At 42.3% G+C, this 14,967-nt stretch overlaps 1 protein-coding gene across 1 annotated transcript in view; it reads left to right on the forward strand.

The window, feature by feature from the left end:
- The first annotated feature begins 10 nt into the window (after positions 1-10).
- Positions 11-14,967, forward strand: part of WWC2 (WW and C2 domain containing 2) — a 322,317-nt gene continuing 307,360 nt past the window's right edge. The window contains exon 1 of the mRNA XM_049865000.1: positions 11-435. Within this exon, the coding sequence (XP_049720957.1) occupies positions 305-435 (131 nt within the window). The 5' untranslated portion in view covers positions 11-304. The remainder of the gene's footprint in view (positions 436-14,967) is intronic.

Below are 14,967 nucleotides of genomic sequence, written 5' to 3' on the forward strand. Positions count from 1 at the left end.
AGGCCGTGGCCGCTGCGCGCTGGCCGCGCTTCCCGGATCCCGGCCCAGGCGGCGGCTGTCGGCAGCCCGGGCGGCGACCCTCGGCGGCACAGGCCGGGAGGGGAGGCGGAGGCGGCTCGGCGCGACGGCTCCGGCGCAGCCATGGTGGACTGAGCCGGCGCGGCCGAGCGCAGGCTTCCCGAGCCGCCCCTGGCGTGGCCGCCGCGCCCCAGCCGCAGCCCCTCGCCGGCGCCGCAGCCGCCTTCCCGCCGCGCCCTGGGCCCGGTCCCTATGGAGGCGCCGCTCGCCGGCGAGGCCGCCGACCATGCCTAGGAGGGCCGGGAGCGGGCAGCTGCCGCTACCCCGGGGCTGGGAGGAGGCCAGGGACTACGACGGCAAGGTCTTCTACATCGACCACAACACCAGGAGGACCAGCTGGATCGACCCCCGGGACAGGTGGGCGGCCGGGTCGGACGGGCGGCGGTGGGCGCGGGACCCGCTTCGGGAGCGCGGCGGCAGCTGTTGTCCCGGAGACCCGGCCGCGGCGGCCGGCGGGAGGCGCGGGGCGGCTCCGGCCCCGGGGGTGCCCGGGGTTCCGGGGAGGAGGTGCGGGACCGTCTGCCCGAGCCGGGGCCGTGCCAGCCAGCCAGGCGCCCTGGAGGGCCGGTTAGAGCCGCCACTTCCAGGGCCCCTTGGCGCACCCCATTCTCAACGGCCCCCCCCGCCCCGGGACCTTTAGACACTCCCGGCTCCGGGGGGAGGGTGGAGTTGGCGCCCCTAAGCTGACGCTCCATGTCCAGTTAACGGACCCGCAGGGGCCACCTGAGCTCGCGTGCCCCTGAAGTTGGGCGCTTGGAGGCTGGAGAGCACCTTCGGCCCCTGGGAGGCGGGGCGGGCTTGGAGCCTCTCAGAGCAGGACCTGAGGGCAGGGTGGGGAACCAGCCGTCTGGGCCACCTGTGGCATCTCTCTGGCCGTCCTTGGCTTCCAGGCCTTGGACACCTTCTCGTCCGGGCGCGCCACAGGTCAGGCGGTAGGGGCCGCTGGTGCCCCCGGACGTGAAGCAGGGCCCCAGCGCAGTTCCTGTAAGGGGTTCGGGGAGTGGGAGTAACTGGCTCTGCCCCTCAGATTTTAGAAACGCGTGCTTTGGGGTGTTTAGTCTCTACCTGAACACTTGAACTGACTCCCAGGTTCTGTTTTAAGTGAACATTAGGACTGAACCTTGGGTGATAAGAAACCCCCAGCTTGAGTCGTAGCATGATGTCTTTCAGTTCACAACACACACTTTTTATCCCGTCGGGAGGTGGAAAGGCAAAACAAAATCACCCTCCAAGCAGTTCAGGAGTTAAAGTTCACAAATGTTGGTCCTCCATCCCACCTTTCTTTTTAACCTCAAAAGGAGACTTTCTTATAATTAATCCACTAAGGAGGTATTCCTAATTGTAAGTTTAAATCATGTATCATTAGGAATAACTCCGACATTGGGACTTTTATCATTTATGAAACTTTTTTCCAGCTCTTTATGGGAATGTGGCTTTATGGGTATATAAGCTTTTTAGCTGCTTCTATTATAAACACCCCTCCTTTTCTCAGTTTGAGGCTGACATAATTTCCTATTTTATATTCTCAGTTGTTTTTGCTCTAAGAATATTGATTTTGAAAGCTATTAAAAAGCAATTATAAGAAGGATGTAAATGACATTATAAATTTATGGAACGATCCCTGTTAAATTATCCATGAAGGTATCGGTTTAGGTTTCCTTCCTGAAATGAGAAAAGGCACCTGTGCTGATGCTCCGTGTTGCCACAGCCTGGCTGCCTGCTGAAAGTTATGACGAGCGTCACACCTTCACAGTCTCTCCAGACATATTAACAGTTGTCGTAAACTTCACGCTCCACGCCAGTTATCTGACTTATGCCATTGCCCTTCCAAACTACTTAACAGATAGTAAATGTCAGCACTGGTGGTGGGCACCCAAGAGTGGCTTCTGAGGCACCTGTATAAATATTTGACTTTTACCGTTGTGAGGTGATTCAGCTGCCTTCTGATACTTGGAGCTTCAGGTTACTGAAATTGCAATAAATTCTTGAAATATTTAGGCATATTAGGTTCTCATCTGCTTCAATTTACAAGTTTCGTTTTATTTTCTCATTTGTGTTTACCAAAAAGGATTACAAGAGTGTGTAATGCCTGGATATAGCAAATAGAAAGTAAAATAATAAGACTTGGCTTATCCATATCACTATTCCTTAAACAAGTTAAGTGTGTCTTTTATTTTAAACTATTAATGGATTAGCCATTGTTATGAACTCTGTTTTCAGGAGACTGGGTAATTGATGCATTTGATGGGGCCAAACAGTTTTGGCTAAGATGGCTTGCTATTCTCCCAGTTTTCCTTGAAGTGCTTGGTCTTGAGGTGTTAGTAGATACAAATTTGACTGGTTAGACATATTTTCGGGTTTGAGTATTGGAGCTTTCAAAATATATTCTAGGAGATCAGAATCACCATGACATAGTTTAAATTTGACTGTGTTTTCTTTTACTACAATTAAAAAACCAAAAACAAAACCCATTGCCGTTGAGTTGATTCCAACTCGTAGTGACCCTATAGGACAGAGTAGAACTGCCCCATAGGGTTTCCAAGGAGCACCTGGTGGATTTGAACTGCCAGCCTTTTGGTTAGCAGCTGTAGCACTTAACCACTATGCCACCAGGGTTTTCTTAGTGCAATTAAGTGACTGTAAATCTTGCTTACTGGTGTAATAGATGGGAGAGGGTGTTACTAACGCGTATCAATTTTGTTATACACTGTTGTGGAACATATGGAAAGAGAGATGTTACACAGGCCAATCGGAGTGTGGATTCCCCTGCAGGATCAAAGTACAAATCCTGAAAAAAAAAAAGACTGACTTAATATACTGAGGGTCTGCAGTGCTTTTGAACTTTTAAAGCCATTTAATTAAAATGGTTGTGATGATTTACCCAGTCATGTATGTTATGTTACCTGTTAAAACGTAAAAGAATTTTATGTTTTTGATAGTTTATCAAGTTGTCAACTATTTCTGTTGTATGGATAATTAGGCTGATTTTGGGAGGGTGGCTTCGGGATGTTACAGGAACATCATTTCATTCAAAAGTGCTGATTTTAGAATACTGAAGCATTATTTGAAAATACTTTTTTAGCTTTTAGAGATTGACCACATAATTCAGACTTTGCTGTGATGTGATCAAAACTTATCGCTCCAGTACTTACGGACGGAGTAAGGTTAGACAAGTTTCCGAATCCCTCTAAGACTCCATGTTTCACCTCTAAAATGAGGATAATACCACCTGCCTCAGGGATGTTTGTGGGCCCATAACTGGGAACCGGCCATATAGTAGTGGCCATATAGTAGCCACCCCAATGTAGGAAATGGGTAGTAGTTGAGGTTACCTCTGAAAATACTAAGTGTAATGACACGTATTTACTGGATATCTATCGCGTGCCAGCCACTAAGCTAAGCTCTTAACGGTGATTTCCTTTATTCTCCCATTTGTTCTATGAAATCGGTGCTACTATTACAGTACCTTCCAGTTACAGAGGAGGACTTTGAGTCATGGAGAGGTTGACATTGCTGTGAAGTGCGGAGCCAGGATTCAAAGCCCAGCAGTCCCACTCTTGAACCTATTTCCTTAACACTCCTTTGGACTGCCTCAACACCGGGCGTGCTCTAGGCGTCTTCAGATGGAGTACACAGAGGGGCAGAACCGCTTTGCCCAGCGTTGATTTTGTATGCTGGTTGACTGGTATTTGTAAGGTTCTTGTCAATTTTTTCCCATTCCGTGATCCTGAGTCAGTCACGAAAGGGTCTGTTTCATGAATGCCTTGGGGTGGGCGTGAGGAGACAGACCAGGTTGACCCCATTGAGCCCCAGAGCAGATCTAGGTGGAACTTGGAACTTCAGTATACTCTTGGGTACATTAGAAGTTCTATTCTGGGATGAGTTAAGGGCTTCTGTCTCTCCTCTGAATACATTATAATTTTTATTGTGACGGTCTTGACTTTGCCCCCTCCATACGGGTTTCAATAGCTGTTGTTTCAGAAGTACATCGCTAGACCTTTCTTCCAAGGTACCTCTGGGTGGACTTAAATCCCCAGTCTTTCTGTTAGCAGCTGAGCATCTAATCGTTTGCATCACCCAGGGATAGCTCTTTTTACTGCCTTCTGATTTTAACATGGTAGATAGATGTTAAGTGAATGTTGGTTAATTCAATCAGTGAAGTGTGTTTGCCAAATTAATGAAAGAATATTAGTTGAACTACACTTGTATTTCCAGCCTCTTATTGTTACGCTTTTAAAAAATATGCCTGTAACCACCAACAAACAGCCAGACACAATTGACTTTCCAATTAGATTGAAAATAATGAGAGCATTAAGCTGCTGTATTTTGAGTAATACTATAGATATGTGAGTTACTTATAAAAACAAAGAGAACAAAATCAATGGATAGTTTTAATCACAGCTGCTATTGTCATAGATTCCTGGACACGGTTCCCCTCCAGAAGGCTCAGAGTCTGTGCACCAAGTGGTTACTGTGGGTATGTGAATGATTATGGTATGTGAAGTGTGGAGAAGCTGTTAAAAAATAATTTTTAAAAATGACTCTAGGAAGCACTAACTTAAATTAAATTACGCTGTCTTCCAAAAATTCCTGAAGAAATTATTCTTGTTTTCAACACAGTTTGCTATAATGCTTGAGCGATAGTTGCTTAGTTCATTTGAATGACTGAGATTTCTTTAATGACCTTAATAGTCCATACTTTGCAGTTTAATTTTGTTGGAAGACTCAGGGCAGTAATTGCTTTTAAGAAAGACTCTTAGTAAAGTAAATTATTATTTTTTTTAAACTGTTGTTGTTAGGTGCCATTGAGTCAGTTCCAACTCATAGCAACTCTGTGTACAATAGAACGAAACACTGTCCGGTCCTGAGCCATCCTTACAATCATCCTTATGTTTGAGCACGTTGTTGCAGCCACTGCCTGTTCATCTCATTGAGGGTCTTCCTCTTCTCCCTGACCCTCAACTCTGCCAAGCATGATGTCCTTCTCCAGGGACTGGTCCCTTCTGATACATATCCAAAGTATGTGAGGTTAAGTCTCACCATCCCTGCTTCTAATGAGCATTCTGGTCATACTTCTTCCAAGACAGATTTGTTTGTTCTTCAGGCAGTCCTTGCTATATTCAGTATTCTTCTCCAGCACCGTAATTCAGAGGCATCAACTCTCCTTCGGTCTTCCTTAATCGTTGTCCAGCTTTCACATGCATATGATGTAATTGAAAACACCACGGCTTGGGTCAGACACACTTTAGTCCTTTAAGTGAAATCTTTGCTTTTTAACACTTTAAAGAGATTTTTTGTAGCAGATTTGCCCAATGCAGTGCGTCGTTTGATTTCTCGACTGCTGCTTCCATGGGCATTGATTGTGGATCCAAGTAAAATGAAATCCTTTAGAACTCGAATATCTTCTCCGTTTATCCTGATGTTGCTTATTGATCCAGTTGTGAGGAGTTTTGTTTTTTTTATGTTGAGGTGTAATCCATACTGAAGGCTATGGTCTTTGATCTTCATCAGTAAATACTTCAAGTCCTCTTCACTTTCAGCATGCAAGGTTGTGTCATCTGTATAATGTACGTCGTTAATAAGTCTTCCTCCAATCCTGATGCCACGTTCTTCATATAGTCCAGCTTCTCAGATTATTTGCTCAGCATACAGATTGAATAAGTTTGGTGAAAGGATACAACCCTTATGCGCACCTTTCTTGACTTTAAACCACGCAGTATCCCCTTGTTCTATTTGAACAACTGCTTCTTGGTCTCAGTACAGTTTCCTCATGAACACAATTAATGGTTCTGGAATTCTCATTCTTTGGAGTGTTATCCATAATTCGTTATGCTCCACATAGTTGAATGCCATGCATAGTCAATAAAACACAGGTGAACATCTTTCTGGTATTCTCTGCTTTCAGCCAAGATCCATCTGACATCAGCAGTAATATCCCTTGTTCCACGTCCTCTTCTGAATCTGGCTTGAATTTCTGGCGGTTCCCTGTTGATATACCGCTGCAACCACTTTTGAATGATCTACAGCAAGATTTTACTTGCATGTGATATCAACGACATTGATAATTTCCGCATTCTGTTGGATCACTGTCCTTCGGAATAGGCACAAATATGGATCTCCTCCAGTCAGTTGGCCAGATAGCTAGCTGTCTTCCATATTTCTTGGCATAGACAAGTGAGTGCTTCCGCTACTGCATCCATTTGATGAAACATCTCAATTGGTGTTCTGTCCATTCCTGGAGTCTTGTTTTTTTGCCAGCGCTTTCAGTGTAACTTTTAACTACAGATCACTAAATTGTCAACTAACACAGCAGCTGTACAGTTAAACAAGCTTCAAGCAAGCCAGTATTTAAATTTAATGGGAGGAAGCCTGGTGTAGAACCTGCCCAGCAGTCTGGCCCAGACCCTGCATTGCCTGCCGGTGGGACTGGTAACGTTGCTTTGTTAAATGACACTTGTCAGTCATTTTTTTGACTACATGTCTTGAGGAAGAGGATGCTACCGCTATAGAGGGGCGTGACTGGTTTCATTAGGCTGAGGTGGGGATTATTGAAATGGCAGGAAACAGGGACAGTCACACTACACTGTTAATTCCTTGAAATAGGACCCAAATCAGTGTTTGCCTGGTCCTATGCACTTGAGAGAAATTGGTTGAACTGACCTCTTGTTAGAATTTCAAAGTAGAATTTTCTTCCATTTCCAAAGCTGCCATTATTGGAAAAATTACCACAGAAGTATGTAGGATAGGGAAGGCATTTTTTAAGGCACAGTGTGATATAAGTTTTGGGTTAAAAATGATTTAACAAAAAAAAAAAAAAAAATTTTTTTTTCTTTATAGGTTCAGAATGTTTTCAGAGCATTTTTTTCCCTCAATATTTTTTATTGAGATGGAATTCACCTAGCATAAATATCACCATTTAAACCATCTTAAAGTATGTGATTCTGTGCGTTTTAGTGTATTCACAGTGTCGTACAACCACGGTCGTTATCTAATTCCAGATCGCTTTCATGACCCCCGTAGGAAACTCTGTCCTCAGTAAGTAGTCGCTTCTCGTTCTCCCCAACCCGCCCAACAATTAGCAACCGATTTCTGTCTCTAGGGAGTTGCCTAGTCCTGACATTTCATATAAATGAAATCATACAACACATGGCTGTTTCGTGTCTGGCTTCTTTCAGTTAGCGTAAAGCTTCTCAAGATCATCCATGTTGGAGCATGTGACAGTCCTTCATTCCTTTCTTACAGCTGAATACTATTCCACTGTATGGGTAGACCACATTTTGTTTATCCATTAGTCAGCTGGCGAGCATTTGGGTTGTTTCCACTTTTTGGCTACTAAGAGTAATGCTGCTGTGAACATTCACGTACACGTTTTTATATGAACATGTTTTCAGCTCTCTTGGGAATGTCCCTAGGAATGACACAAACAGTTTGCATTCTTCCACTAACCTAAAGGTTGGCAGTTTGAACCCACACAATGGCACCATGGATGAAAGGCCTGGTGATCTGCTTCTGTAAAGATTATAGCCAAGAAGACCCTGTGGAGCAGTTCTACTCTAACACATGGAGCTGCAGTGTAGAGTCAGGATCAACTCTACAGCAGTGGGTTTGGTTTTGATTTTTTCATGGTAAATCTATTTTTAACATTTTGAGGAGCTATTTATCAAACTATTTTCCAATGTGGCTGTACCATTTTACATTCATATATAAATATATGAAGCAACATATGAAGCTTCTGATTTCTCTACTCCTCGCCAACACTCGTTATTTGTTTTTAGTTTTTGATTATAGCTATTCTAGTAGGTGTGAAGGTCCCTGAGGGGTGCAGATAGGTGGTGTGGTTGTTGAAAACATCCTACTGCTAATCAGAAGGTTGGCAGTTCAAACCTACCAGCCGGTCTGTGGGAGAAAGATGTTGCAGTCTGCTTCTGTAAAGATTTACAGCCTTCGGAAACCCTATGGGGCAGCTCTGCTCTGTCCTGTAGGGTTGCTTTGAGTTGTTATTGACTGCATGGAAGTGGGTTTTTTTTTTGGTTTTATTAATCTAAAGGTTGGTGGTTTGAAACCACCCAGCAGCACTGAAGAAGAAAGGGCTGAGGACCTGCTTCTGTAGAGATTACAGTCATGAGAACCCAATGGAACAGCTCTGTTCTGTAGCACGTGGAGTCACCGTGGCTCAGAATTGACTCCACGGCAATGAGTTGGAGTGTTTTTGTTCTTTGGCTTTAGTAGTGTGTGAGGTGGTGTCTCATTATGGTTTTGTTTTGCTTTTTCCTCTTCATAGTGTTTTGGTAGCCTTCATGTGACCCAAGCTCCCCCTTTACTGTAGCCTTTCAGCCATTGCACTCTCCATGACCCTTTTGTGTCCTCTCACTGAAAGAATTAACTTGATAAGATAAATTAGAAGTTCTTTTAGTCTCATGTTACTTCCCCCACCCCCCATATCTGACTGCTTTGAGCTATTTTGACACTGAAGTTGTAGATATAAATTAATCAACAATTTTCTTGTGTGTCAGCCAACAAGTTACCCTGGACTCTGGAAGATGTAATGATGGATAAGATTTGTCTCAGCTCAAGTTGCTTACTATCACTATTTAAAAACTGGACGCGGGCCAGGATGGTGGAGTAGTCAGATGATTCTGGTAATCCCTCTTACACCAAAGACCCGAAAAAACAAGTGAAGCTATTATATATATGACGAGTCAAGAACCCTGAACATCGAAGGCAAAAGTAGGGAATTAGACTGAGCGGCAGAGGGCAGGAGAGATAGCTCAGATGTGGCAAGGGGTTGCTCGACCTGACTTGGCAGGAACTGGCATCCCTCAGGCATAGTCCCCTGGCATGACCGTGGCAGGGCTGGTGGCATTCGGGAAGCAGTTTCCTTAGGGAGAGGCAGCGAGCTGCGCAGTCTACTCACGTCTACGAAATCAGAAAAGAACAGTGTTCCTGGCAAAAACTAAGTACTTATGTCTAATATACCACACCCCCAGCCCCCAAGATGGCTTCAGTGGCTGTCAGTTTTCCTGGGCCTGAGATAGGTCCTTCTGTGCGTTCTGAGCCATTCTCCTGGCCTTGGAGAAGGAATACATTAACAGTTGGGGGAAAAGATAATCTGCTGGCTCCCCTAAGTTAGGAACTCAGGGCAGAAGCGGCTCCTGTCCAAGCACAAACGGTCCATGGACTTTGAGTTCTTTTCATCCCTGCACGGACCTGTGTGGGCCCATTTCAGGAGCTTAGGCCCTTGTTGGCAGACTTCAGTGGTGTATGTGCCTGAGATCTGACTTCAACTCTTTCAGCTGTGCACTGAAGAGGTGGGTTTTTGACGTGTGACACCACTCTGCCTATTAAACAGGGTCCTCACCTACCCATATCAGTGGCCTGAGGACTGGTGGCACCACCCATGCCACCTGGCTACTTGTGACAGGGGTCCAAGGATAAGGGGTGCCCCCCAGTCCTTACAATCAAAAGCATTGGGTGCCCATGGTCCAGCTGCAGAACCCACCCACCTGTGCGGTCTAGGGAACAGGGACATGCTTTCCTCACAGACACTTGGGGGATGGTTGTCAGCCTCCTGCATTGCTCAGAGTGTGAACCCTTGCTGCAACCAGATACCTGTGCCTACATCAGTCACCCCTGCCACACTAAGACTGTAGGACAAAGCCTGCACCAGACATTTGGTGACCTGAGCTGAATCAATACAAGAAAAGTGAATGGACTCCTATGCTCATATACCTGGTAACAGCTCTAGCCATCTGGTGACAGGACATTGGAGCTTCGAAGGTGCAAATAATCAAGCTAGCTTTCTCAAGCAGCCTATTTGGGCACATCAAAACAAAACAAAGCAAGAAGCTAGGATATAGTAAGCAAAATAAAATTAATGTAATAATTTATAGGTGACTTGGAGACAACAGTCACTATCAAATCATGTAAAGAAGTAGACCATGATTGTTTCAACAAGCTCTCAAAGTATCAAGGAATCTTCTGGATGAGGAGGTATTCCTGGAATTACCAGATGCAGAATACAAAAGATTAGTATACAGAGCTCTTCAAGAGATCAGGAAAGAGAGCACGCAAAATGCAGAACAAGCCAAGGAACATACAGATAAAGCAGTGGAGGGAATTAAGAAGAATATTCAAGAGCATAATGAAAAATTTAATAGGATGCAAGAATCCATAGAGAGACAGAAATCGTAAATTCAGAAGATTAACAATAAAATTTCAGAATTAGCTCAATAGAAATTCAGAGGAGCAGAATTGAGGAAATGGAAGTCAGAATTAGAGAGATTGAAGATAAAACACGTGGCACCAATATACTCAAAGAAAAATCAGATAAAATAATTAAAAAAAAAAAAAATGAAGAAACCCCTGAGAATCATTTGGGACTCTATCAAGAAAAATAACCTATGAGTGATTGGAGTATCAGAACAGGAAGGGAAAACAGAAAATACAGAGAAAATTGTTGAAGATTTATTGGCAAAAAACTTCCCTGATATTGTGAAAGATGAGATGATACCCATTCAAGATGCTCATCGAACCCCATATAAGGTACATCCCAAAAGAAAGTCACCAAGACATATTATAATCAAACTTGCCAAAACCAAAGATAATTAAAAAAATTTTTTTTATTGTGCTTTAAGTGAAAGTTTACAAATCAAGTTGGCCTCTCATACAAAAATTTATATACTCCTGGCTGCCCTCCCCCTAGTGAGACAGCACACTCCTCTCCACTCTGTTTTCATGTCCATTTGGTCAGCTTCTGACCACCTCTGCCTTCTCATCTCCCCTTCAGACAGGAGCTGCCTACATAGTCACATGTGTCTGCTTGATCCAGGAAGCTCACTCCTCACCAGTATCATTTTCTATCCCATAGTCCAGTCCAATCCTTGTCTGAAGAGTTGGCTTTGGGAATGATTCCTGTCTTGGCCTAAAAGAAGGTCTAGGGACCATGACCTCTGGGGTCCCTCTAGTCTCAATCAGACCATTAAGTCTGGTCTTTTTATGAGAATTTGAGGTCTGCATCCCACTGTTCTCCTGCTCCCTTAGGGGTTCTCTGTTGTGTTCCCTGTCAGGGCAGTCATCAGTTGTAGCCGGGCATGATCTAATTCTTCTGGTCTCAGGCTGATGTAGCCTCTGAGTTATGTGGCCCTTTCTGTCTCTTGGCTTCATAATTACCTTCTGTCTTCAGTGTGAAGAGAGAGAATTTTAAGAGTGGCTAGGGATAAACGAAAAGTCACCTACAAAGGAGAGATAATAAGAATAAGCTCAGACTACTTGGCAGAAACCATGCAGGCAAGAAGGCAATGGGATGACATAGATAAAGCAATGAAGGAAAAAAATGCCAGCCAAGAATCACATATCCAGCAAAACTGTCTCTCAAATATGAAGGTGAAATCAGGACAGTTCCAGATAAACAGAATTTTAGAGAATTTGCAAAAACCAAACTAAAACTACAAGAAACACTAAAGGGAGTTCTTTGGTTAGAAAATCAGTAACATCCGGTATCAACCCAAGACTAGAACACAGGACAGAGCAACCAGGTATCAACCTGGATAGGGACATCACAAAAATAAATCAAGATAAAAAAATGCTCAAAACAGGGAAAGAGTGATGTCATAATATAAAAGATGACAACATTGAATCAAAAAAGAGAGATTAAAAAATGTAGTCATATATCTTTCATATGGAGAGGAAGTCAAGGTGACATAAAGAAATAAAAGCTTGGTTTAAACTTAGAAAAATAGGGGTAAATATTAACATAACCACAAAGGACACTAACAGTCTTACACATATTCTTCCTATCCATAATTACAGTGAATGTAAATGGACTAAATGCACCAATAAAGAGAGAGTGGCAGAATGGATTAAAAAAAACAGTTTATATTCTGCCTACAGGAGACACACCTTAGACTTAAAGACACAAACTAAAACTCAAAGGATGGAAAAAAAATATATCAAGCAAACAATAATCAAAAAAGAGCAGGAGTGGCAACATTAATTTCTGACAAAATAGACTTAAAAGTAAAATCCACCATAAAGGATAAGGAAGGACACTATGTAATGATTAAAGGGACAATGTATCAGGAGAATATTACCATATTAAATATTTATGCACCCAACGATAGGGCTTCAAGATCCATAAAACAAACTAACAGCATTGAAAAGTGAGATAGACAGCTCCGCAATAATAGTAGGAGACTTCAACATACCACTTTCAGTGAAGGACAGAACATCCAGAAAAAAGCTCAATAAAGACACGGAAGATCTAAATGCCACAATCAACCAACTTGACCTCATAGACATACAGAACACTCCAACCAACAGCAGCCAAATATACTTTGTTTTCCAGTGCACAAGGAACATTCTCTAGAATAGACCACATATTAGGTCATAAAGCAAGCCTTAACAGAATCCAAAACATTGGAATATTACAAAGTATCTTCTCTGACCATAATGCCATAGAAGTAGAAATCAATAACAGAAAAGGCAGGGAAAAGAAATCAAACACTTGTAAACTGAACAACACCTTGCTCAAAAAATGACTGGGTTATAGAAGAAATTAAGGACGGAATAAAGAAATTCATAGAATCCAATAAGAATGAAAGCACTTCCTACCAGAACTTTTGGGACACAGCTAAAGCAGTGCTCAGAGGTCAATTTATAGTAATAAATGCATACATCCAAAAAGAAGAAAGGGCCCAAATCAAAGAATTATCCCTACAACTTGATCAAAAAGGAAGAGAGCAAAAAAAAAAAAAAGAAAGAAAGAAACTCTCAGGCACCAGAAGAAAGCAAATAATAAAAATTACAGCAAAATTAAATGTAATAGAGAACAGAAAAACAATTGAGTTAACAAGATCAAAAGTTGGTTCTTTGAAAAAATTAACAAAATTGATAAACCATTGGCCAAACTGACTAACGAAAAACAGGAGAGGGAGCAAATACCCCGAATAAGAAATGAGATAGGCTATATCATAACAGACCCAACTGAAGTTAAAAGAATCATATCAGATTACTATGAAAAATTATGGTCTAACAAATTGGAAAACCTAGAAGAAATGAACTAGTTTCTAGAAACATACTACCTGTCTAAACTAACACAAACAAAGGTGGAACAACCAAATAAACCTATAACAAAAGAAGAAATTGAAAAAGTAAATAAAAAACTTCCAACAAAAAAATGTCCTGACCCTGACAGCTTCACTGGAGAATTCTACCAAACTTTCAGAGAAGAGTTAACACCACTACTACTAAAGGTATTTCAAAGCATAGAAAAGGACAGAATACTCCCAAACTCATTCTAGGACGCCACCATATCCCTGATACCAAAACCAGGTAAAGACAGAACAAAAAAATAAAATTACAAACCTGTTTCCCTTGTGAACTTAGATGCAAAAATCCTCAACAGTATTCTAGCCAATGGAATTCAACAACATATCAAAAAAAATAATTCACCATTACAAGTGGGATTCATACCAGGTATGCAGGGATGGTTCAACATTAGAAAAACAATCAATGTAATCCACCATATAAATAAAACAAGACAAGAACCACATGATCCTATCAATTGATGCAGAAAAGGCATTTGACAAAGTCCAACACCCATTCATGGTAAAAACTCTCAGTAAAATAGGAATAGGAAAATTCCTAAGTACAATAAAGGGCATGTATACAAAGCCAATAGCTAGCATCGTCCTAAATGGAGAGAAGCCTGAAAGCATTCCGCTTGAGAATGGGAACCAGACAAAGATGCCCTTTATTACCACTCTTATTCAACATTTTGCTGGAGGTCCTAGCCAGAGCAATTAGGCTAGATTAAGAATCAAAGGGCATCCAAATTGGTAAGGAAGAAGTAAAAGAATCTCTATTTGCAGATGACATGATCTTATACGCAGAAAACCCTAAAGAATCCTCAAGAAAACTACTGAAACCAATAAAAGATTTCAGGAAAGTATCAGGCTATAAGATAAACATACGAAAACCAGTTGGATTCCTCTACACCAAGAAAGAGAATGTTGAAAAGGAAATCACCAAATCTGTAGCATTTACAATAGCCCCCAAGAAGATAAAATACTTAAGAATAAACCTAACCAGAGATGTAAAAGTCCTATACAAAGAACTAGACGAGAGTACTGTAAGAAACCAGGAGACCTACGTAAGTGGAAAAGCATACCTTGCTCATAGATAGAAAGACTTAACACTGTAAAAATGTCCATTCTACCCAAAGAAATCTATAGATACAATGCAATTCCCATTCACATTCCAATGACATTTTTTATGAGATGGAGGAACAAACCACTAACTTCCTATGGAAAGGAAGGAGGCCCTGGGTAAGTAGAGCGTTACTGAAAAGGGAGAACAAAGAGGGAGGCCTCAAACTACCTGATTTTAGAACCTATTATACTGCCACAGTAGTGAAAACAGCCTGGTACTGGTACAACAACAGATACGTAGACCAATGGAACAGAATTGAGAATCCAGACATAAATCCATCCACATATGAGCAGCTGATTTTTGAGAAAGGCCCAAAGTCAGTTAAATGGAGAAAAGATAGACTCCTTAACAAATGGTGCCGGCATAACTGGATATCCATCTGTAAAAAAATGAAACAAGACCCATACCTCACACCATGTACAAAAACTAACTCAAAATGGATCAAAGACCTAAATATAAAATCTAAAACGATAAAGGTCATAGAAGAAAAAATAGGGATGACACTAGGAGCCCTAATACATGGCATAAACAGTATAGAAAACATTACTAACAATGCACAGACACCAGAAGAGAAACTAGGTGTCTCACTCATCTAGTGCTGCTATAACAGAGATACCCCAAGTGGAAGGCTTTAACGAAAAGTAATTTATTTTCTCACAGTCTGTTAGGGTACAAGCCTAA

Source organism: Elephas maximus, chromosome 21 (genome assembly GCF_024166365.1).
Source record: "Elephas maximus indicus isolate mEleMax1 chromosome 21, mEleMax1 primary haplotype, whole genome shotgun sequence".
NCBI lineage: Eukaryota > Metazoa > Chordata > Mammalia > Proboscidea > Elephantidae > Elephas > Elephas maximus.